Consider the following 23793-nt stretch of genomic DNA (forward strand, 5'->3'; position numbering starts at 1 on the left):
AGCGCTTCCCGCAGCCCTAAGGGTGAGGGCTGATGAGCCGGCTCCCCGCGGGGTCCTGTCAGTGTCACCTCGGACAACATGGCGGCTGTCAGGAGTATCGGAGCTCTGGTCCGGCTGGGCGGGAAGACAGGTACCGGGGTAGGGGAGCACTGAGCTGGGGGAAGAGGGGAGCTGTGTTACCTGTACGGGGGCGATATTGCATACTTTATAAACTATTTTTCCCGGCTAAGCAGCGTGTTCCTGTAAAGCTGTGTGGTCCAGTATCCACCTGTGTATAGCTCTGACATATACCACGGTGCTGTATAAAGCATGCTTGGACAGACTAGTCTTCACCACAGGAGCTGACAGTCTAATGCGCGCTCAAAGATTACATTTCTATAGCGCGGACTTATACTGTGGGGGTGTACAGAGGTCTCTGATTAGTCTCTGGGCTGAGGAGCTTACACTCCAATGTCACATTCTATTATTATACTTTATTATACCTCTGACATATATTGTGGCATTGTATAGAGAGCACTGAGCCAGTCCTATCAGCCTCTGGGCTGAGGAGCTGACACTCTGTCACACCAATAATATACACATAGCTCTGACTTATACCATAGCGTTGTATAGAGAGCTCGGAGCCAGTCATGTCAGTCTGTGGGGGCCGAGGAGCTGACGCTGGCGTCACACACTATTGTTATAGATTTCCATAGCTCTGACATATACTGTGGCATTGTACAGACAACATTAAGCCGGTCCCTTCATTCTCTGGGCTGAGGAGCTGACACTCTAATGTCGCATAATGTTTTTATACATTTCTATAGCACAGACATATACCGTGGCCCTGTATAGAGGATTCTGGGCTGGTTATATATCCGTCTCTGGGCTTAGGAGCTGACGGTCCAATGTCATCACTAAATATTTTGCATGCATATAGTGCTGACATATACCATGGTGCTGTACAGACAACACCGAGCCAGTCACATTGACCTCTGGGCTGAGGAGCTGATACTCTGCCATCAACCACTATTATCCATTATATAGCTCTGACATATACCACAGTGCTGTACAGAGAACACTGAGCCAGTCCCATCAGTCTCTGTACAGAAGAGCTGAGACTCTAATGTCCCCCCACAGTCACACACTATTATATATTTATATAGCTCTGACATATACCACAGTGCTGTACAGAGAACACTGAGCCAGTCCCATCAGTCTCTGTACAGAGGAGCTGACACTGTCACACACTATTATATATTGCTATATCTCTGACATATACCATAGAGCATCATATTGGAGCACTTATCATGGACTCGGTGATGTACGGCTGAGTCATGTGACGATCCATGGCAGCTCCCCATCTAAGCAGCGTTGTGAATCCCTGATGAGTTGTGAAGCCTCAGGACTATGAGCGCTGAATACAGATCTCAGTGGGGGCTTCTGGCTGCAGCTCGGACATCGGTGCCCAGATCCCCACAAAGGACTCATTCATTGGCTTTCATTAAATCAATCCCTGGTGATCCTGCCATAAAGGTCTGTGTTCTATCACCATAGGGGGACCACTTTCTCCAAACATTTCCCTATGTTGTCACCTGGTCAGCTATTCTGCTGGTAGAGAATATAAATGGATGTTAGCCCGGAACACAAATGTGCTGCCAGGAGAATGTCCATGTAGGCAGGAAGTGGGTGAAAAGGTCTGCAGGAGATTAGAATCACATGACTGTAAGACAAGGGTAACAGCTGATTTATGGGGTGAGATATGGTAGACATTATTACCCTGTGTGTTCATGACTGGGCACATTTATAATCGGTGGTATGTAAAGATTTGCATCTCAGAACCGGAGACCGGAGTAGGTTATTAGAACTCACATGACCTGCTCTCCTCCAATCACAAAGCTCCGTTGTCTTTCATTCACATAGCGCTATGAGCACAAGTCAAATGACCTGCTCTGTATCCTCAGGGCTCCCTCTGCTTCAATGGGCATGTCAAGCTATGGAAGTGTGTTGCTCTCCTCCAATCTGAATGCTCCCTTAGCTCTATTGAGTAACAGGAGCTCTGGTAATGAATGAGGACGAAGTCACATTACCCGCCGCTGTCTGTCCTCAGAGCTCACTATGCTTCAATGGGTATAGAGGGCTAATGTAAAGGAATGGATGTGTGTCATCTGACTGCTCTCCTCCAATCAGAACGCTCACTCTTCTCTATTGAGCGCTGAGCCTTAGTGAAAGAATGGGGACAGGTCACATGACCTGTTCTCCATCCTCAGATCTCACTTTGCTTCAATTGGCATATAGGGGTATGTGAAGGAATGGAACCAGGTCACCTGACAGCTCTCCTCCAATGAGTAGGCTTCCTCGCATGACCTGCTCATTATGCTCAACACTGCCTCTGCATCTATAGGTATAGGGAGCTATGTGAGGATATGAAAAGAGGTCACCTGATCTGCTCTCCTCCAATTGGAAAGCTCTGTCTGCTCTATTGAGTACTGAGCTTGATTTGAATGAATGAGGACGAGGTCACATGACCTGCTCACTATGCACAGGGCCCCCTTTTCTTTAATGGTCATAGGGAGCTATGTTATGGTACCAAAGTAGATCACCTGACCTGTTCTCCTCCAATCACAGGTCTGATTTATTGATTTATCAGGAGCCCCCCCCATAGATGGATATCTGTTCTAATGGATAAAGATCCCCCGAAGGTTCAAGCAAAAGTTGGAAACTGTCAGTGTTTGCATTGGTACAGCAAAATGAATGTACACAAGGCTGGAGCAGAGGCCTCATATAAATTTAAGAATTATGTCCGCCCCATGGATATACATTCTTATATCTTTTATACAAACACAGGCGAGGAAACCCAGAGGCTACATCAGCAGGAGACACCTGTTATCTGTCTGCTATCCTCACCTCCTATTCAGTGCTTAGAGTCCCTGACCTGGAACAAGCATGTTGATTGGCTCCTATTACCTCCATGCTTGTCATTGGTTCACACTGTATGATGGCGAGCCGCTGTTTCCTCTTAGCATAGATCATGTGACGAAATGCCTATGATGATGTGAAAAACCTAAATCGGCAACCTGGGTGATCCAGCAAACCTGGAATGGATTTCCTTAAAATCATTTACTATTGATGAAGGTTCCTGGACATAATCCATTCCAGGTTTGCTGTATCACCCAGGTTAACCCATGATTATCTATCTTCTCCAGTCTTGGTAGACTAATAAATCAGTTCCAATATCTTTGCTGGATCAACATGGGGGACTGCAGACACTATGTGATTACAGCGGGCCCCGGTGTGTGGCCCTTGCTGGAGGTAATGGATCAGTCTGCAAGCTGAGACATTAAAAATCTGACCCTATCTCCATGCTGGTCGTTTTATTTTGTATCTATGTTATGGGATTACAGAAGTTACTTTAAGGTTAAGGGAAGCCTGTACCCACGATTATAATAAAGTATTAACATTTTCTGAAAATATGGGTGAATCTCTTTAAAACGAGCCCCCATTCATCTCTGTATCTATAAGCATTGTGCACTAATAGTTCACAACACGGGCTTAGCCTATTTCTATTGGAACAGAATCTTGTCAGGCTGTCAGTCGTGAAGAACAGGCGGGTGTTTCTAAGTTGTTAAAAACCTACTGACATGGCTTTGTGATGGGCCCGGTTCTAAAATGACCTTGGGGCCTTGTGTGAGGTCGGAGTGATCACATTCCTCCATGTTGTAGACTATTAATAAGGCGGTGGCTGGATCTCAATCCTACCCTCCCCCCCTATGCCGCTATTCTGTACTCCTATCTGTGTGTCCTCCCATAGCCCCACACATGGCAGGATCATATAACATTGTAATGACATGAGGGAGCTGAGAGTATAAATCATCTCATGTCTTCCCAATCATTGCATGCCTGGCTTTTATTATCTACAATGTATCCACTTCTTTATATTCTCTGCAAAGCATTCCCAACTGTTTGCACATTTCTATCCGTCCCTAATTCATTAATATCCGGGAATAAAGGACAGCAATGACCTTGCAGAGTCCTCATTCCCATCAGGGGGCAATGGAGGGGAGTGCTGTCCAGGGGTCAGATCGCCCTCTACAGGATCAATCAAGAGCTGCAGCTGCAAAAACGAATAGGAAATGCAAATGTTTTAGGCCGGATTCAGCCCTTTGTGTAGTAGTAACAGCCACGTGTTGTCATTTATTGTCATGTATTTGTGTTGTGGTGCATTGGGGGAAAAAAAACTGACAGAAACAGTTCCATGATCCGGCTTTACTTGTTGCAAAAATGTATATAAGTGAATGCTTTCCTATAGAGAGCACTCAGGGTATAGAAGTCTTTTATATCAGATGCAGGGTACAGGAATATACCAAAGCCTCGATTGTAAGCTCTTCAGATCAGGGTCCTCTCTTCATCCTGTGTCACTGTGTCTGTATCTGTCTGTCATTTGCACCCTTATTTAATGTACAGCACTGTGTAATATGTTGGCGCTAAATAAATCCTGTTTATTAATAGTAAAAGCCTTTTATATCAGATGCAGGGTACAGGAGTATACCAAAGCCTTTTATATCCAATCCTGGAGTCGGCAAATGCCAACACATGAAATGCCAGGATTAGTGATGCCCCTTCTCCATGTGACTGTGCGGGGGCATTGCAACCTCACAAGCTTAATAGGAAGGCTTAGGGATAAGGAGACATGTTTACCCATGCCATGCCCCTAGTGATATTTCAATGCCTCCTGGTGCTGCTTTACACACTTTCCAGATCTTACTTTTTTTTTTGTTCATATGATTTTTATTTCTTAGTGTTATATTGATGTGTCATATACACATACGGCTCAGGTTAAATTTCAGCTAGCAACCTATTTACTTTATTGTTTTGCAATGCAAGGTATGCTGGCCGTGTGCCCGGCGTGATATATAGGGTAAAGGTTGGAGTCTGCATACTCTGATGAGTAATATAGAGGAAAGGTCTCCCAGGCTCAGCACATGCCGTGTATTGTATGCCGGCGGTGACCGTAAAATGTCGCCGTTGTAGTTATGTCTGTAATATGAACAGACGTACACATTAAACAGGGACATTCCGACCAACGCCTCCTCACCATGTGCAAAAACACAAATATGTTTGGCTGGTTTAAGCATATGTTGTGCAGGAGCACAGAAAGGCTCCTCTTGCATTGTGGGAGCAGCTGTTATCATTGCAGAAGATAGATTTATAATTTGCATTGAGTTGTATACCTGTACACTACTTGGTATCTCTTTCCCGATTATCAGAGTCCACCTCTGCCATCACGAAATACAATCGGGGTGTTTACTGGTTTCTATTGGACACTTGGCAGTGATCTTTGCTGCCTGTCAGCCAGCCAATTTGCCCTCTGATCTCCCATGTGACTCGGCCACAGGGCGCTGTTCAAGCGTGCAAATGTCACCTTGCAGGTTAGAGGTGTCCTGAAGTTTCCACATCTGGGTGGGGTGCTTGGAAATAATCTGATTCAGGCATAAAATCCAATTCCATTTTTTCTCTGTCTGTTTAGGTGTCATTGCAATGTTCTCCTCAGCCCCATTTACCTGGGTGCACCACCTGGCACTCTGTGGGTGATTACTGAAAAGTTAGGTGCTGCCACCCGCCTACATCTTCTTCTCACCCAGCTTAAAACAGTTTCTGGGGGGAATTTTGCATTATCAGTGTAACCTATTACAAAGTTAAAACATGCGGAACAAAATCAATGCATTCCTATCCAGAGCCTATTTATTTTATATCTTTGTGATATGAACTTCTTTTCATAATTTATTTTTGTGTTCTCTTCACAGGTTTTACCTGCCGATCCCTATCAATGTCATCTGCCATGCTTTGTAAGTCGCATTGTGTCTGTTGTCTCTGGCGAATCGCACATTGCAGCGCTCTGTATAACGTCTTGTCTTTATTATGTCATTACAGCAAGGACGCATGTAAACTACGAGATCAAAAAAGATGTCGCCGTTGTCCGCTTCAACACCCCAGATTCTAAGGTATAACATGACTGTTCTGTTGGTGTTGTCTTATATCATTTAAAGCCAGAACTTCCTGAGAACATGAGAGCCTCCTGACTCCGTACTCCTCCTAAAGAGAACCTATAATGAAAGATTCTGGAAGCTGCCATTGCTGGACTCATTATAAAGAATACCTGCATGTAAAGCTGCTCCTTTGGTTTCAGTAGTGTCAGTCACAATCGCATATCAGATGATGTTGTGGCAAGTTTGTGATACTGAACACTGGGGCTGCATATTTATTCTGGGTCAGAGATTCAGAATTAAAGGCAAAGAAACATAACCTGACCATTCAGGGTATATTTTGAGGAAGCAATGGCAGCATACATCATCTTTCAGTATAGTTCTTGGGAGGCATTGTTCATATATCAAAATGCCTTGATAAGTGGGTGTCCGTGTGGAGGCGTTTGCATTCCTAGGCAAGCAGCATTTGTCTGTGGAACACTCTATATGATGTTTCTCAATCGGGGTTCCTCCAGAAGTTGCTAAGAGTTCCTAGAACAATGAGCAGTTTGAACCTCTCAGGTCAGATTAAGTGACACCAATGATCTTTTTGGCTGACATTCTTCCCAATGTAAGAAGCATTCTTCTTACTGACCACTGCACTAATATACTGTTAGCTGTATAGTAGGGGTTCTCTGAGAACCTAAAAGTTATTACAAGGGGTTCCCCCATGTTGGAAAGGTTGTGAAATAATACTATAGTTAACGCCCACATGCTAAGCCTCCATTATTAGGCCTGATTTATTTAAACTCCCCAAGGCTGGAGAGGATACACTTCCGTCGGTGAACCTGGGTGATCCTGAAAACATTAAATGGATCTGTCCAGGATTCAAAACATTTGCTAGCAAATGATTTTAAGAAATCCATTCCAGGTTTGTTGGATCACCCAACTCTACTGATGTAAGTTTATCCTCTCCAGCCTTGGAGACCTTTAATAAATCAGGCCCATTGAAAGAACTGAAATACAGTAAATGTAAGGGGTGATTCAGGGACATATGCAGTTAATACTAAACATCCTTCATCCATGGACTAAGATAGGCTCTCTCTGACTTGCTGCAGAGTATTTCTGCTCATGGTGAGCCTGTATAACAGTGCAAGAATGGAAGGTAAGGCTGGCGTTTATCTTTACCAGGATTGGGCACATTGAATTATAAAGTTGGGAGTTGCTAGCTGAAAAGATAAATACGGCTTACTCAGTGCTGCTATAACTCAAACTGTACTTTAAATAAAATGAATCCCTAGCACTTTATAATATAAAGTAGCTGTATGTTATTTACTCTAAAACTGATATTTGTGCCACACAGGTGAACACACTGTCCAAGCAGCTGCAGAGTGAATTCAGTGACATCATGAATGAAGTCTGGGCCAACGATGCTGTGAAAAGTGCGGTCCTGATCTCCAGCAAACCAGGCTGCTTCATCGCTGGGGCTGATATCAAGTGAGAGATGCTTCAGATGGTTGAATAAATAACACTTGCTAGAAAGCTGCAAGATTAACTGTACCATTTAGTTTACAAAAAATGGGTTTGTGTACAGAGACACAACCTGCCCACCGCTCTAAACCTGCAATTCCCCCCCCCCCCCCCCCAGCAGGACCAGTTGGCGACCGCTGCTTTGGGAGGACTACTTTTGGAATTAAGAGATAGGAGTACACCTATACGAGTACATCTGTACAAATATTTCTATTTTTGTTGATAGGTTTTGTTTCCAAAATGTATGTCTCTCCATGGGCCCAGCATTGAAATCGCTGTACACCTCATGGTTGTAACCGATATATACCGTTATAGAAGAATTTAGTAAAAGCACAGAAAGACATGCTATTTCAAGTAAATGTTCCACTTCACAACAATCTATTGTCTCAAATTACAACATTTGTCTATACAAAGATTTTCAATAGTGGTATCAGCATTACATTGTCATCCCAAAATTCCCATTAATGGATATCCGTATCCTTTTTATACTTAGTTTCACGACATATAAAAATAATTGCAATATGGGTGTGTTTAGGTTACCACAACATATAAAGGATTCTAATGTGAGAATATAGATATAGGTATAGGATCACAGTGTGTATATTATTGATGAAATGGTATTCCTAGATATGTAGTTAAAATGATCCCAAGTGTGGCTCGGGTGAATTTTTATATACCAAAAGCGGTAACCCCCGAGCCACACTCCGGGTAGCATAAAGAAAATCCTACTTGCTCCCCTTGATCCAGCAGCGTCCTCTAGGTGAATATACAACATCTGTAGAAGGATTTATTTTGAGAGGGAGGTTGCAGCAGGTGCCTGAGTTCTTGTGCTGTAATCACTTTTATATCATAAGCTAAGGATAAGCTGGGGAGGAATCACATTCTCTAACCTTGTGATATTTGTCTATTGGGGGGAATGTGAGGGAAAATCCAGTATTTACAGTTGTCCACAAATAATTCATAGGAATGGATGGGCAAATCTCTCTATAAGGACACCTGTTTCAGTGAGCAAGTTCACTTCAGCAAGACCTTTCTTTCTGGAATGTCCAGTTGTGGTATATCACCCTTATTCTAACGTTGAGGGTTTTGTACTTTTTCCAAAGCTTTAAAATCTCAAGATATACATTGACTTTTTTTTGGAGAAACGTTTGTTCTTGAAAATATAATGATTTTTTTCTTTTAAAACATGAGCATGTTGCCCTGTTCCTGACACAAAATCTTTTCTTTTAGCATGATTGAATCCTGCAAGACCTCACAAGAAATAACACAGCTGTCCGCTGAGGGTCAGAGAATGTTTGAAAAGCTTGAAAAGTCCCCAAAACCCATAGTGGCTGCAATCAATGGATCGTGCTTGGGAGGAGGCCTAGAGGTGTGTAATGTCTTATAATAGTAATTTGTGGCCACAGCACTAGATAAATGATAACAATGTAAGTAAACTTATACCCAAGTGCTAGATCCAGCTGCTGGTGTGTAAGCTCTGTTACTTTAGTTGGAACATACACAGAACCAAGGGCTCTTCCTGCTGAGAACACAGCAATATTGCGTTTCATATTCTGCTGAGTCCACCATGCGGCTGCTATCCCAAAACAAAGGGAGAATGAAGCAAAAAGGCGTGGGAAAATGGGGCATCATAGCAAACCTGTTGCTGCATGAAAAAGATCACCATTTTTAGGTTAGCTTTCCTGTTTCTTTGCTCAGCTGCCTGAGGGTGAATCAATGTCAAGTGAGCAGATGGTAAACTGAATCAGAAAATAATTGAGTCACCTGCTTAGCCGTGTAGCAGGAGTATGTAAATCAACAAATATGTTTGCTCTGTAAAATAAAGGGTGATCATGAATATTTTTTAAACCATGGGTTTAGATTTGTTCTTATTATAGAATTGGCTGATCCGCATCGATGGGTCGCCTCTCGGCAGAGCCGCATCGATGGGGTATCTGTGTGTTGAACTGTTCAGTCAATGCTTAAGCCCTATAATGTTTCCAGGTGGCCATTGCTTGCCAATATCGTGTGGCTACAAAAGATAAGAAGACCGTTCTAGGCACCCCAGAGGTCCTCTTGGGGTTGCTGCCAGGAGCTGGAGGCACTCAGAGGCTGCCCAAGATGGTAAGTGTCTGCTGTATGAGGTATGTTGATTGTTAAAGAAAGAGGGAAATAAAAAAAAAAGTTAATATAAAAATTGGGCAACATATATACACGCTAATGGATAATCTAATTGTACAATCTTATTTTAATCTATCATTATTTTAACAGCCTGGTTGTGTGTAAATCAAATCAAATGAGTAGTTAGACACGCTAGATATTTGTCACCTGAGGTGACGGATTATGATCCTGATAAAAAAAAAATATTAAATGTCTACAGTGCTCCTTGATGTCATTTAGCAATCATGCAATGGCCATGGCGGTTCGCTAAATGACCAAACAAGGACAACCACTGTCCTTTTCATAAGGGAAAGAAGCAATAGAACCCCTCCCTCCGTAGAACTGGTGAGCGTTTTGTGTTCAGCTCTTCAAAGTTCCACTTCCACTGGAAATGACCAAAAAAGATTGGTTCCAGCTACAGAAATCTGATCCATAGTCAATCTGTACATAGTTTAGGTCCTTGTGGTACAGATTGTAATTGTATGACAAGAATCTAATGCCTATGGCCATAATAAAGAGCTATCTCGTTATGTTAGCTGTACTCCCTACCCCAGCGTGTTCTGTTTCTTCAGTGCTTGTACCTACCCTTGCCAATCTGTAACACACCCTCTATTTTCAAAGAGGTTTAGAGAAGCAAATGGGGTGTCACCTGCTTTCCTTTAATACATAGTGGCCAACAAATAGGCTCCAGCACTTGCCACATGTAAAAATGTAAATGTAATGTAATAAAAAATTGTAACTTGCCAATCAGTCTATAAGGAAAGTGAAAGTCACAGGATAGGTTATGTTGAGATTTTTTTTTTTTTTTAAGTAATGAACACCTTTTAGATTTCAAGTCTAAATCCTTTCTCATTATGCTTGGCTTTTCTTTTCCAGGTTGGCATACCAGCTGCATTTGACATGATGCTCACTGGCAGGAACATTCGAGCTGACCGTGCCAAGAGAATGGGTCTTGTAGACCAGCTTGTGGATCCTCTAGGTGAGTCCTAATGACATTTTGCAGCCCCCTTTATAATAATAATGACTTCACTGACACCATAACAGGTTCTTAGAAAGTACAGCAGGTGTTGTGAATTTATTACCTTTTTTTTTTTTTTTTTTTTTTTTACCTCTTTCTTCTGTCAGGCCCTGGTCTGAAAAGTCCTGAAGAACGCACAATGGAGTATCTGGAAGAAGTTGCTGTAGACTTTGCTAGAGGAATTGCCAATAAACAAATCTCCCTGAAAAAGAAGAAGGGGCTGATTGCAAGTAAGAACTAGATAATGCTGCCTAAGGGGTCATCCACCCAAGAGTGATATTAAACGTCTAGTTTAGGTTTGGTGGGGTGAGTCCCTTTAAGTATTATTAAACAGTATTCATAATGGCCCCAACATATTACGCAGCACTGTGCATTAAATAGGGGTTGCAAATGATAGATACAGACAGTGACACAAGAGGAGAGGACCCTGCCCCGAAGAGCTTACATCTATCCTACAATCTAAGAGGTGGGGAATAGCATACAAAAGAGGGGGATATAGATTGGTGGGGTGAATAGGAGATGAGCATGGGTAGGCAGGTCCCCTGCAGAATTATCTATTAACCACTTTTAAGGGGGATGCAGATCCAGGAACACTGCACAAATGGTGGGGACCCTTCATATAGGGCACAGCAGGTATACACACCCAGAGACTGAACACAAAAGATGGGGGGATAAAATGACTCAGCTTGCTGCGTGACCTTTATGTTGGTCACGTGGCATGTTAGGTTCTCTTTTGTTTTTTGTGGTAGCAGGCAATCTTCCAATGGTGCAAACTGGGGCACTTCCATGTTGCTACCAGCAGCACGGTTTGCATTTGTACACTTTAAATGACTGCCGTTTAGGGGATGATTTGTTCCCGCTTTGCACTTTAATTCCACCGTCTTCCGGATTAAATGGCTCTGGGTGTTTTTCACCCTGAAGACTGAGACTCCTGGTGCACAGCATAACCTTCTTTACTATCATTGTTCATTATTACTGTCTGTCATGTGTTTGTCCTGTATAAGTGATTTGTTCTGTCTCCTTTTCAGAGCTCACAGACTATGTTATGTCCATCGCTTTTGTGAGGCAGCAGATCTACAATACTGTAAAGAATAAAGTCCAGAAACAGACCAAGGGCCTGTACCCAGCTCCTCTGAAAATCATTGAGGTATGCACTGTTGAAGCCCCCATCGCTATCACGTTCTGTTCTAAAAGCATGTATGTTGCCAGTTCTTTGTGCCATATATTAGAGTACTTCCTTAAAGGGGAACTAAAGTAAAAACAAAAAAACACACTTGCCTTTGAAAGTGCCTGGTTCTTTACTTGCTTTTGTTTTAGCAATGCTTTTCTGCTGTCAGCTTCACTTTATTGGCTGTGTTGCACTGTATCGCCAGTGGGTAGGGGTGATCCACATAGCCAGCAATGTGGCAGCCAAGGTAGACCTGACATTTTAGAGAAAACAACACTGTATAAGTAGTATGTGCCTCTAGGCAAAATGTCCATGGGTTTGCTGTAATAAAAGCAAGTTTTAGGATTTATATCAATGTATATTAGAACAATTGTGTTTCACAAAAGAAAATTTTCACATTTGAAGTTCACAGCTGACATAATGTGTTCCATATTGTTCTATCAGGTGGTGAAGACTGGTTTGGAGCAGGGATCTGAGGCTGGATATCTGGCAGAGTCACAGGTAAAGTGTTTGCTGTGTATTTAAAGAAAGGAGGTAATTGATCAACCTGTGTTATTGGCTGAATTTTAAGAGTTCTAAATAAATAAAAATAAGTATTGCTGTTCCTAAAACACCACACGTTAAAGAGCACAGCGGAGTACTTTGCAAATGGGCAATACATTCTGGTTTTAGGAGTGCTTGTCCTGTATTCATTTAACACTTCCTTGTCATTGACTCATACAAGTACACGCTAACTTGTCCTGTATTTGTTGGAAATAGAAGTCAGGGTGTACTTATGGGAGTAGAACACCTGACAAGAACATGTCAGCGAGTGATTTAGGTGAATATAAGACAAGGTCCATGTGCTTTTATTTTAGTTCTGTCATTTAATCCAGATATGAGTATGGCTGCTATCGCTCACCTTCATTCTCCTTTCTTACAGAAATTTGGTGAGCTGGGAATGACCAGTGAATCTAAAGCTCTGATTGGACTCTACCATGGACAGGTTCAGTGCAAAAAGAACAAATTTGGAACTCCTCAGAAAGAAGTCAAGTAAGTCTCTAATTGTTTTGTTTCAAATTATCGGGTGAGTATAATATTTTAATTATTTTTTTTAACACATTTGTCGTATAGGACGCACTAACTTTTCCCCCCCAGTTTTGGGGAAGAAAAAGTGCGTCTTATATGGCAAAAAATACGGTACTTTGCTAATGGGCAATACGTTCTGGTTTTTGGAGTGCTTGTCCTGTATTCATTTAACACTTCCTTGTCATTGACTCATACAAGTACATGCTAACTTGTCCTGTATTTGTTGGAAATAGAAGTCAGGGTGTACTTATGGGAGTTAGAACATCTGACAAGAACATGGTCAGCGAGTGATATAGGTGAATATAAGACAAGGACAAGTCCATGTGCTTTTATTTTAGTTCTGTCATTTAATCCAGATATGAGTATGGCTGCTATCTCTCACCTTCATTCTCCTTTCTTACAGAAATTTGGTGAGCTGGGAATGACCAGTGAATCTAAAGCTCTGACTGGACTCTACCATGGACAGGTTCAGTGCAAAAAGAACAAATTTGGAACTCCTCAGAAAGAAGTCAAGTAAGTCTCTAATTGTTTTGTTTCAAATTGTACTAAGTAGTTATTTTTCCTATTTCCTATTTTTTTCTGCTGTTTTGAGGTTTTACGTCCTGTTATTTTGTTCTTCCATATATACAGCTTCCCTTTTTGTCTGTAAATCCAGCAATGTTATTGGCATTACTGCTGGAGACTTCAGTTAGTATATCAATATTCAGTCTTGCTAAGCTGTAAACACAGGGCATAGGCTCTAGACTACTTCCCAAAATGATACAACACCTAAAAAGACGCCATCATCTTACACATCTAGGACAGTGTGATTTTCTCTATGCAAAGAGGTCTACTCCGATCTACCCTTGCTCTTCTAATAATGCCCCTTTCACACAGTTGGTACTAAAATCCCCAAGGTTAGCTGGCGTTGAACACTGAAGTGGTGGTGATGGTAACTTTACTGTTTAAGCCAAGGGACTGGTTCCATAATAGCTACAAGTATCTGATATAGGACAACAAGTGAGTGCTGAAAGGGGAGTATCTGTGGTTCAAGCCCTTTTCACGCATCTTTTTGCCCTGCCTGTATTAGGTAATTAGGTTTCTTCGAGAATGTGCTGTATTACAAACACAGAAATGTATTGTTTTGTAATGGTAATCATGTATAAAACATTATAAAGGGATTCTCTATAATTGCAGGAACTTGGCCATCCTCGGTGCTGGTCTGATGGGAGCCGGTATTGCTCAGGTCTCTGTGGATAAAGGCATTCAGACCATTCTGAAAGATACTACAGTGGAAGGTCTGGGCAGAGGACAGCAGCAGGTCTACAAAGGGTAAGAAAGAAGGAGAATTTGCACATATGAGACCAAAAAATATCACTAGTGTAGAAAAGGTCTTTGTGTTCATGCATAGACCTCAATATAAAGTAATTACTGTCTTGAAAGATTTAATCAAATTGTTTAGGAAATGAACACCAAATGCAGCCATACCCCAATGAAGCAGGTTTATTGATTATCCTGGTGATCTGACAGTACAATTTTATTCGTTTTAACTGGTGGTCTATCCTAATAAACAATTTCAGACTCGCTGGCAGGGAAAAAAAATATTTATTTTATAAGGAGCAGTTAGATTTGGAAATGGTATACTTTTATTGGAGTCTCCACATAAAGAAACCTTGCAGAACAAGACATGGAAGGTCAGTACTAATAAAAAAATTTGCTGCAAGGAGACCACAAATAATACTAATGATTAGTTATTTGCCCTCTGCATGCCATTTTTGAACCATTCTAAGTTCAATTTCCCACTGGAGAACGTAAACAATATCGCTTAAAAAACTGGCCTGGCCAAGAGACCTTGCTGTGTCCCAGTATGCAAGTTTCAAAAGTACAAAGTGAGTCTCGGGTGCTCGCTGCTGAGGTTTATACTCAGGGATGCATCACAGTACCTTTTATCATGTGACCTTGCAGTGTAGGCCAGGACTATCACCGTATTTATGGCTAGTTACAGATTAACATTATTCATACAACACATAATGGGGATTCTTAATCACCAGCAATGTTCTGCCACTGTACAGGCTTTCAAAGTCCAAGGAGATCAACCTGCCCTTATCTACGTGGGCAAGGCATGCTGGACCTTTGGTAATAATTTATTTTCATTGAAGATCTTCCGTGCCTGGGTTATGTTAGCCGGACATGTCCAAATGTGGTTTGATTGACTGGGCATGCGCAGTTTGGGCTCCTCTCAGGGCCTGAAAGTTGTGTTCTGTCTGCAGGGGTCACAGTGACTCCAAAAGCCTGAGACCTCCTATTGAGCTACATGGCACACTACTTAGCATTGCATACAACAACCTTATTTGCAAATGCAGCGAAAAGTGGTATTGTTCATAGCCATGGCCAGAACCAATATAATATCCCATCTGTAAGCTAGCTGCTGATTACCAGGTACTAACTCACTATAAACACAAACTGTGTGTCCTATTATATGATGCCATTGTCTTCCCTCCTGCAGGCTGAATGACAAGGTGAGGAAGAAGACTCTGACCTCCTTCGAGAGGGACAGTGTGATGAGCAACCTGACAGGTCAACTGGACTACAAGGGCTTTGAGACAGCAGACATGGTGATCGAGGCCGTCTTTGAGGACATTAAAATCAAACACAAAGTTCTGCAGGAAGTGGAGGCTGTGAGTCTCTGATCATCTTTCATGTTTGTATCTCAGTAATATTTATCTATGGCTTTGTCTGTTTTATGACACCTGCTGTCTGTCTTCCTCAGGTTGTCCCCCCTCACTGTATATTTGCCAGTAACACATCCGCCCTCCCCATTGGTCAAATCGCTGCAGTCAGCAAGAGACCTGACAAGGTGAGTCTGCGGTTCGTGTGTACCTTCCGGGATCATTAAGGAGCAGATCGTTCAGCTTTGGTTATGTCTTGGAGGAACATCTTGGAGTAGCAATATTGTGGAATATTCTGCAACATTATTATTATTATACAGTATTTATTTAGCACCCACACTTTTGGTATACCGTTAGTTACTGCAGTTCCTTAAGGAATCGTTCGCGTTATGATTCATGACTGAAATGTGAATTTGGGTGGAAGCCTATTAATCTAACTGCATGTTTTTGCTATGTGTAGCCAGAGGAAACCTACGCAAACATGGGGAGAACCTGCAAACTCCATGCAGATAGTGTCCTGGGCGAGATTTGAACCTAGGACCTAGCGCTGCATAGGCCAGAGTGCTCCCCATAAGTAGTAAAAATTTGGATAATCCAGATAATTTCTTTCAAATAATGGTAGCTGTAGTTGTCTTTAATCCGGACAACTAATCCTAATGCTATGTGGAGATGGCTCAGGATTTAATTTCATTGTGTGCCAAAACAAAAGTTGAACTCCAGGATCGTTTTCACTTATCCTTCATGCCCTGGTTACCAGTACACTTCTCTTTCATCTCACTGCTATAGGCAGGTATTAGACTTTCTCTCCTTACTCTGTGTTCTCCCCAGCCCCTTTTAGCCGGGTGCACCACCCCGCATTTTTGGGTGTATACTAAAGAGTTGGGTCACAATACAGGGGCTGCCACCCAGCTTATTATTATTATTACTGGGGAAGGTACTGTTACTGCAGGTCTACTGGGCCTGCATTGTGACAAATAGTGTCAGTGCCTTGTGACCACAAGGCATAGCAGACGTGGAGGTGGTTCTAGCGGAGGCTGATGACAAAGTACCATTACCCTACCTCTAGACGTAAATGAGTATTTGATCCTTGCAATGCAGGCCTATCCGCTTGCAAGGGAAGATTTTTGCTGAATGTAGTTGCCAGGACTGGTGAAACCTAATGCACGTCTTTTATTCTTCCTCGTTAACCATGTACCTGTAGGTAATTGAGGTGTAACCCACATTCATCTCTCTCTCTGCTGTACAGGTGATAGGGATGCACTATTTCTCCCCTGTGGATAAGATGCAGCTCTTGGAAATTATCACTACAGAAAAAACTTCCCAGGACACCACCGCTTCTGCTGTAGCCGTTGGACTGAAGCAGGGCAAAGTCATCATTGTGGTGAAGGTAAGTTATATTATTATTATTAAACAGGATTTATATAGCGCCAACATATTGGGCAACGCTGTACATTAAATAGGGATTGCAAATGACAGACTAATACAGACAGTGATACAGGAGGGGAGGACCCTGCCCCGAAGAGCTTACAATCTAGTATGTGGGGGAATCTCACACACAATAGGATGGGAGATATGTAGTGGTGGTTTATATGTTGTTGTAATACATATTGGCACTGGCTGTTGTAATTGTGACATTCGTGCACAGAAATGTCAGTAATTAAGCTAAAAGAGCTGCAATTGTAATGTAATTTGGGCACATTTAAAGAGGTAGTAAATAAATAGTGGGCCTCCGCCGTAGACTCCTATGTAGTAATGTGTGCAGGTTTGCTGTACAGCCCCTGTGTGTGTAGTAATTGCATGCTAAATCCTGCAGTGCCATCTAGTGGTGAGTATCTATAATACCGCTCTGTGTTTTACATGTTACTATTCTTCAATTTGCATGCAATTCTTTAGCCTATAGAATAAATCAGGGGTGTCAAACTCAAATACACAGAGAGCCGAAATTAAAAATTTAGACCAAATCGGGGGCCAAACTTGAAATTTATTGAAAAAAAATGAGGAAGTTTAACACTTCATCCATAACTAACAAAAACAAACCCCTTTACACACTTTAGGGTTGAAAGGACTAATTTCTATCTATGCAGACGGTGTGTGGTTCATCCTCACATCACGTTTGTCTGACACTAAATATTACACTATGTAGTCTCTCATGGATTGAAACAAACACCATCCCCCTCCCTGGAAGTCAGGCACCATGTGATCATTGCCTGGGCTTTGATGGGTGTACAGAAATAATGTATTGCATGAATTAAAAAATGAAGATGTGAGATGAACATGGACAGGCGGGCAAGATGTAGTTAATTTTCGCAATTCTTTGGGGAGCCAAAAAAAAGGACCTTGAGGGCCGAGATTTGGCCCACGGGCCAGAGTTTTCACTTCTGGAATAAATAGTTTTGAGTTAACGTTGTCAAATATTGACAGAGTATTTGAAGAAATTATCAATGGCAACTTAACAAATATGTAACTCGGGTTGTATTTTCAACCTTTATCAACCAGTCCTGATGTGTTTTGTTATGTCTGCACAATTGGACAGAAATAACATCACTGAGAGGCCCCTGACAGCTGTGGCTTTTTTCTTTGCCTGGCTTCAGTGCTGCTCTGTAACTCCTGGGAGTGCAACAAGATCCAGTACCACATATTTTTTGCTTACAGTTCTTTTAACAGGGCTTTGTACTTTGATACATACAATACAAATGTATTTTTTCCTTTTTAAAGTATTAAGGTTTTACACAGCCCAAAACGATTATTTCATTGGGTAAATGCTGGTAAGTTTGACCATATTAATACTTTTAGGTTACTCTCAGGATGTGAACTCTGGTTAGGTTTAGAAGTGTGTGCACATCGACCTTACAACTTCGAAAGCCAGCAAGCTGTTATGACCTTTTATATAACATCAAGATAGAGATATATATACAAATATACTTTTGTATTCTATTTAAATGTTGAATACTTTTTCAGGATGGGCCAGGATTTTACACCACAAGATGTTTGGGTCCCATGATGGCAGAAGTTGTTCGAGTTCTGCAGGTCAGTGAGAATGTTTGTATATTTGCTATTCAAGGTCAAGTGTGTGTTCATGTATGTGTATTTGTACATGGGTGTATTTTAACCTTCTGGTTTGTATTCCATTCTGTTATCAGGAAGGGGTTGCCCCCAAGAAGCTGGATGCTCTCTCCACCGGTTTTGGCTTTCCTGTGGGCGCCTCTACTCTGGCCGATGAAGTTGGTATCGATGTTGCAGCTCACGTGGCTGAAGATCTAGGAAAAGCTTTTGGTGAACGTTTCGGAGGAGGAAACATTGATTTGTTAAAAGCCATGGTACAGAAGGGATTTTTGGGTGAGTTCTAGAACTCCCTATATGAGTTAAAAAAAAAAAAAAGTATTTAAAAAAACTTTTAGTCCAGCCGACCCGTCGGGTTGCTTATCACAATGTGCCTCTCAAAGAAGCAGGGAATTGGACATTTCCTTGCGGGAATCTTCAGGTCCATGTGTTTCAATGGCAGTATTTGATTCCCACCAGGAACTCTTTGAGGGAATATTCCAATTCCCTGTTTTATGAAAAGAGCCCTATATGTGTAATGACAGTCCCTAGAAAACTAGCATAATTGTTTGTTTACAGAGAGTCCAAGTACATTGCATTTGCCTTTTCTCAATTTTTAGTGAATACACATTTTGTGCATATTGTACATTATGGCAAGAGCCTCAAAATAGAGTGTACAATCACTGATACTGATATATACTTATTGCTCTTGGTGTGTCCTGTATAACCCCAAAATGAAGATTAATTACCTATGTTCACCAGTGTAAGAGTCCTTTTAGAAAGTGTAACTAAAACCCTCTTGTATACTCACCTGTCCCCATTCCATCATGGGGAGTTCCATTTTTCTTCTCTTCCTTCATTTGATCTCTGGGCCAGGACGAGCTAATTCGGTTCCAGCAAAATCCGAAATGTACTAGGTATCTTTTCATCAAATGCTGAGCTTTGCCCACACATCTCAGCAAATTTTATATATATTATAAGAATGCTTTTTGCGGAAGGGACATTGCTTATCCCTGTCTGCAATGAAGCCCTGCCTGATCTCAGATTGTTAGAATGAATAATTTAGTTCTACTTATGTCAGTTCTTCATCTCACCATCTTCATTTTTTCATCTCCTGATAATTTAAACCTTAAAATGTTTACTTAACTAACTAAAATTTTCCGTAAAACCATTTCTCTATATGAAACTCTCATTTTAATGGCTTGAATACAGCCTCATGCAGGTCCTGAACATCCTTGTGTTTTGTCGCAGGCCGTAAATCTGGAAAAGGTTTTTACATCTACCAGCAGGGAGTGAAGGACAGAGCTATCAACTCTGGAACAGAGGAACTGCTGGAGAAATTCAAACTGCAGGCCAAACCTGAAGTGTAAGTCTGATCCTAATATGATGAAAGTGGAAGGGGCTGCTGCGGCTTGGTCAGTGTATACAATATTTTCCCCAGAATTTTGATATTGGCTGGGTGGGCAGAAGCTGTGGATGGGTGGTGGCTCCCTGGATTGTGACCCAACCACCCAAAAACAGCCGGGCAGCTACTGGAAAGTGCAGGATGGTGTGTCCAGCTAATAGGCGCTGGGGAGAACACTGCTATAACTAGCAATGGTGGCATCTATATAGTGGGGGGGACGGTACAAGGCTTGCCAACAAATAGTACCTTAACCTCCCTGGCGTTATGAATACTAAGTATTTTTAAATGTAATAGCGCTACATTTAAAAATACTTGGCATTTTAAATTTCCCGCCTCCCAGCCACACACTAGCGAGCTGCTTCCCCTGGCCTTGCATCCCCAACATTCACACGCCGGAGACACAGATTGCCAGGTACACAGATGCCCGGCACCAGGTGGGACTTTTAGGCTCCCTGGCAACTCCACCCTGAGTGTGGCTCTCGGGGTTACGGCTTTTGGTATGGAAAATTCATCTCGAGCCACACTTGGGATTACCGCCAGGGAGGTTAAAACCTAAACTTAATCTAGCATTTTGGTATTTAGGATCCCAGCAGTCACAGAATATTTGAATCCATTTTTGGTTAAATACAGCTTTGTGATTAATGCCTGTGAATCCTTTTTTCCTAAAGCTCATCTGATGAGGACATCCAGCTGCGTCTAGTCACCCGCTTTGTGAATGAGGCCGTCATGTGCTTGCAGGAAGGTATCCTGAGCAATCCAGTGGAGGGAGATATCGGTGCTGTGTTTGGTCTTGGCTTCCCGCCATGTCTTGGAGGTGAGATAAAGTTTGGTTCATTAGCCCCATATAGGTGACCCACAAATAAGTCTCTAATAGTCACATGGTTGTTTGTCACCATATTTTACAACATACCTAAGGAGAGTGGGGAGTTATAAGGTCTCTGAAGAGGTACACGTGGTTTTTATCTGTGGTATCCACGCATTGAACGGTATCAAGCAAAGGAGCAAAAAAAATGCTTATTATCCCCTCTTTCCCCTGCTAGAAGCACATTTCGGTTAGCATATTATATGCAGTACATCTAATTTAACTCCTCATGGAGACCTTTACTTGTCCAGTGTCCTTCTTTGCAGATAAAGAGAGACTGATAACCAAGCCATATGATGTTCAACTCTGGTTGCATGTAAAAATATGTTTAAAGTCATTGTATGTTTATTATGTTTAATGAAGAGTACCTGTAATGTGGCAACTGTAGCAAAGGACCAGCTGCTAGTACTATCTTTGGTCTCCCTGCAGTTGATTTCTTGTCATTATGGACTTGCCTTGCCTTGTTCAGTGCCATATTAAGGTAGCGATCCTGGTATGGACAGGGCATTGCTTCCTCATGTCAAGGCTGCCAGTGGTAACTATGGATCTGATAACTAGTAGAGTAATGATCCAGATGGAGAAGAACATATACACAGAACAGATAATGTTGAATCTGGGAGATCCTTGCACTCCCATGTTCCCAGTGACGGGCAAGAACAATAAGCAGAACAGTACGGACATGCCCAAATTTCCAGCAATGACTTAGATCTCACAATGTAGGTATAGGGTGCCTGGCTACACTCGTACCAGGAAGCTTTCTGCTATTTTTCCGAACAAAATCAGAACATTTGCTAATTGTTTAGATACAGGTAATGTCCTGTTTAAAGAAAATAAATAAATGGAGATATTTTCACCCTGGACCTTGTGCATTGGCAAACTGTAAATTCTCTTCCTATGTGATCCCATTTCACATATAAAACCCTCTTTTTGTCTCTACACAGGTCCCTTCAGATACACGGACGCCTTTGGAGCGAAGCGTATCGTAGAGAAGATGAGAAAGTACGAAAGCGTGTACGGAAGCCAGTTCACACCCTGTCAGCTACTGATCGACCACGCCAACGACCCCAATAAGAAATTCCACCACTAATTATCTGCCTACATCGGGGGCCTTAACCCATGTATGAGCCCAGAGACCAGTGATTGTACAGAGGCCGAGGAGGAGAGGAAAGGCTTGAACCCCCAACTAAAGATTTGAGCCGTACGTGCCTTAAGTCTGCGATTACTCGGGCACAATGTCCCCGCCCTAAAGAAGCTTTTCTTGAATGGAGTTTAATTTTTGCACTTAGCGCTGGCTAAAAGACTTGATTGTCCACTATGGACAAGTAGAGGAGGTGACCGAGCCCCAGCAATGCGTCCATTCCATGCAATGTGGGCATGATTAATAAAATGTTTCTTTTCATTTATGTGTCGTGGCTGCTTTTTATTTAGGGTGTCGTATAGATTTTTTTTTTTTTTTTTATAGAGGAAACAAATTGCTATGATAATTTTTATACCCGTTCCATGTTTATTGGCTGTGATAGAGCCCCACTCTAGCAAGCAACCTGCACTGAGCTATATGGGGGCTGCTGCTTTTTCTGTTTTTTTAAAAGACTCCTATTACTGTGCTGATCCTTAAAGCTTTAACCTCCCTAGTGGTAACCCCGAGAGTGACTCGAGGTAGAAAAAAGTTGCTACAAGTGGTAACCCAGAGTCACTCTCGGGGTTGCAACACCTAGGGAAGGTTAGTAAATAGAGCGCTTACCTGATCCGCCGGGGTCCCACGCCATCTAGCGCTGCAATCTCCGTCTGCTTTCTTCTTCCTGCTTCTGCATCCGATGAGTCACCGGGGAAGTTCCCGGTGACGTCAGTGCGTGTGTACATCTTGGCCAGGCAGGGGGGGAAATCCATTCAAAATCCATTTGTATTGCATTCAATACTAAATAACTGTACTGAATGCAATACATTGGATTTTTATGTGTAAAAGCAGTACATTGTTTTCAAGAACATTTATTTTACAGTATATATATTAGTATGAGTAAAATGTGTATTATTTTTTTTTTTTTTAAATATATAAATTTTTTTAATTTATTCAATTTATTGTTTTTAAATGATTTTGTGTTTCAAACTTTAATATACTCATACTATTATACTGTAAAATAAATTTTCATGAAAAACAATGTACTGCATTTAGAAAAGCCACCAGAACCATAGATCAGACAGTCATGGTACATTCATATTTCTGAATTTTGTTTTCCCTAAAGACCTCAAGATAAGTATGTGTATATTTAATGTATTTCCAGCCAGCTCCATGTAAATCTTGGTAATATATTACCAACCACAGCTATGGTTTGTCAATTTTTTTAATGGCTGTAGTGGGGCCATGAGCTGAACTGAATCTATTCTGCCTTGACAAGAGACATACAAGGAAGGATATAATTACCCTGTATAAATATATAAATGGTCCATATAGAGAACTCTCTTAACCATTATTCACTTTGAGATCATTACAAAGAACAAGGGGGCACTCTTTGTGCCTGGAGGAGAAGAAGTTTAAGCTCCAGGTAAGGAAGGGATTCTTCACTGTAAGGTGAAAATGTGGAATCGGCTCCCTTGGGAAGTACTTTCAGTAAATTCTATAGATTGCTTTAAGAAAATGTTTGTTGCTGTTCTAGAAGCACAGAATATAACTGGGTATTAAGGCTTTAAAGTAAAGATATCAGAGAGTGGTGATACAGGGAACATCCCATTGCTTCAATCAGGAAGGATTTTTTTTCTCCTATTGGAGCAAGTTGTATTAGGTTTTTTTTTTTGCCTTCCTTTAGATCAACTATGTCTATAGGATTTTATGTGTATTTCCCTAGTGGTTGAACTTGATGGACTTTTGTCTTTTTTCAACCTGTTTGCCTAATACATATACAAGCTCTTCTTTCTTGACAATGCTCAGCAAGTGCTTTGCTGACCCTCATATGCCACTACAAGTGTACAAGACATGGAT

General features: G+C 41.7%; 1 protein-coding gene across 2 annotated transcripts; it reads left to right on the top strand.

The window, feature by feature from the left end:
• The first annotated feature begins 18 nt into the window (after nucleotides 1–18).
• On the top strand, nucleotides 19–22218 carry HADHA (hydroxyacyl-CoA dehydrogenase trifunctional multienzyme complex subunit alpha). Of its 2 annotated transcripts, none has more exons than XM_072407279.1 (20): nucleotides 19–130; nucleotides 5784–5825; nucleotides 5911–5981; nucleotides 7306–7439; nucleotides 8703–8841; nucleotides 9456–9575; nucleotides 10488–10590; nucleotides 10737–10859; nucleotides 11658–11776; nucleotides 12242–12298; nucleotides 12720–12829; nucleotides 14042–14176; nucleotides 15351–15522; nucleotides 15615–15701; nucleotides 16760–16900; nucleotides 18472–18540; nucleotides 18654–18849; nucleotides 19804–19918; nucleotides 20626–20771; nucleotides 21761–22218. In XM_072407279.1, exons 1-20 carry the CDS (start codon nucleotides 79–81, stop codon nucleotides 21904–21906), a joined length of 2277 nt encoding a protein of 758 aa, XP_072263380.1. In that variant the 5' UTR covers nucleotides 19–78; the 3' UTR covers nucleotides 21907–22218. The 2 variants fall into 2 exon arrangements, with proteins under 2 accessions (XP_072263380.1, XP_072263379.1); XM_072407278.1 differs by lacking the exon at nucleotides 12720–12829 and adding an exon at nucleotides 13269–13378.
• Nucleotides 22219–23793: the final 1575 nt, after the last annotated feature.

The sequence above is a fragment of the Pyxicephalus adspersus genome, chromosome 4 (assembly GCF_032062135.1).
Source record: "Pyxicephalus adspersus chromosome 4, UCB_Pads_2.0, whole genome shotgun sequence".
NCBI classification, from domain to species: Eukaryota; Metazoa; Chordata; class Amphibia; order Anura; family Pyxicephalidae; genus Pyxicephalus; species Pyxicephalus adspersus.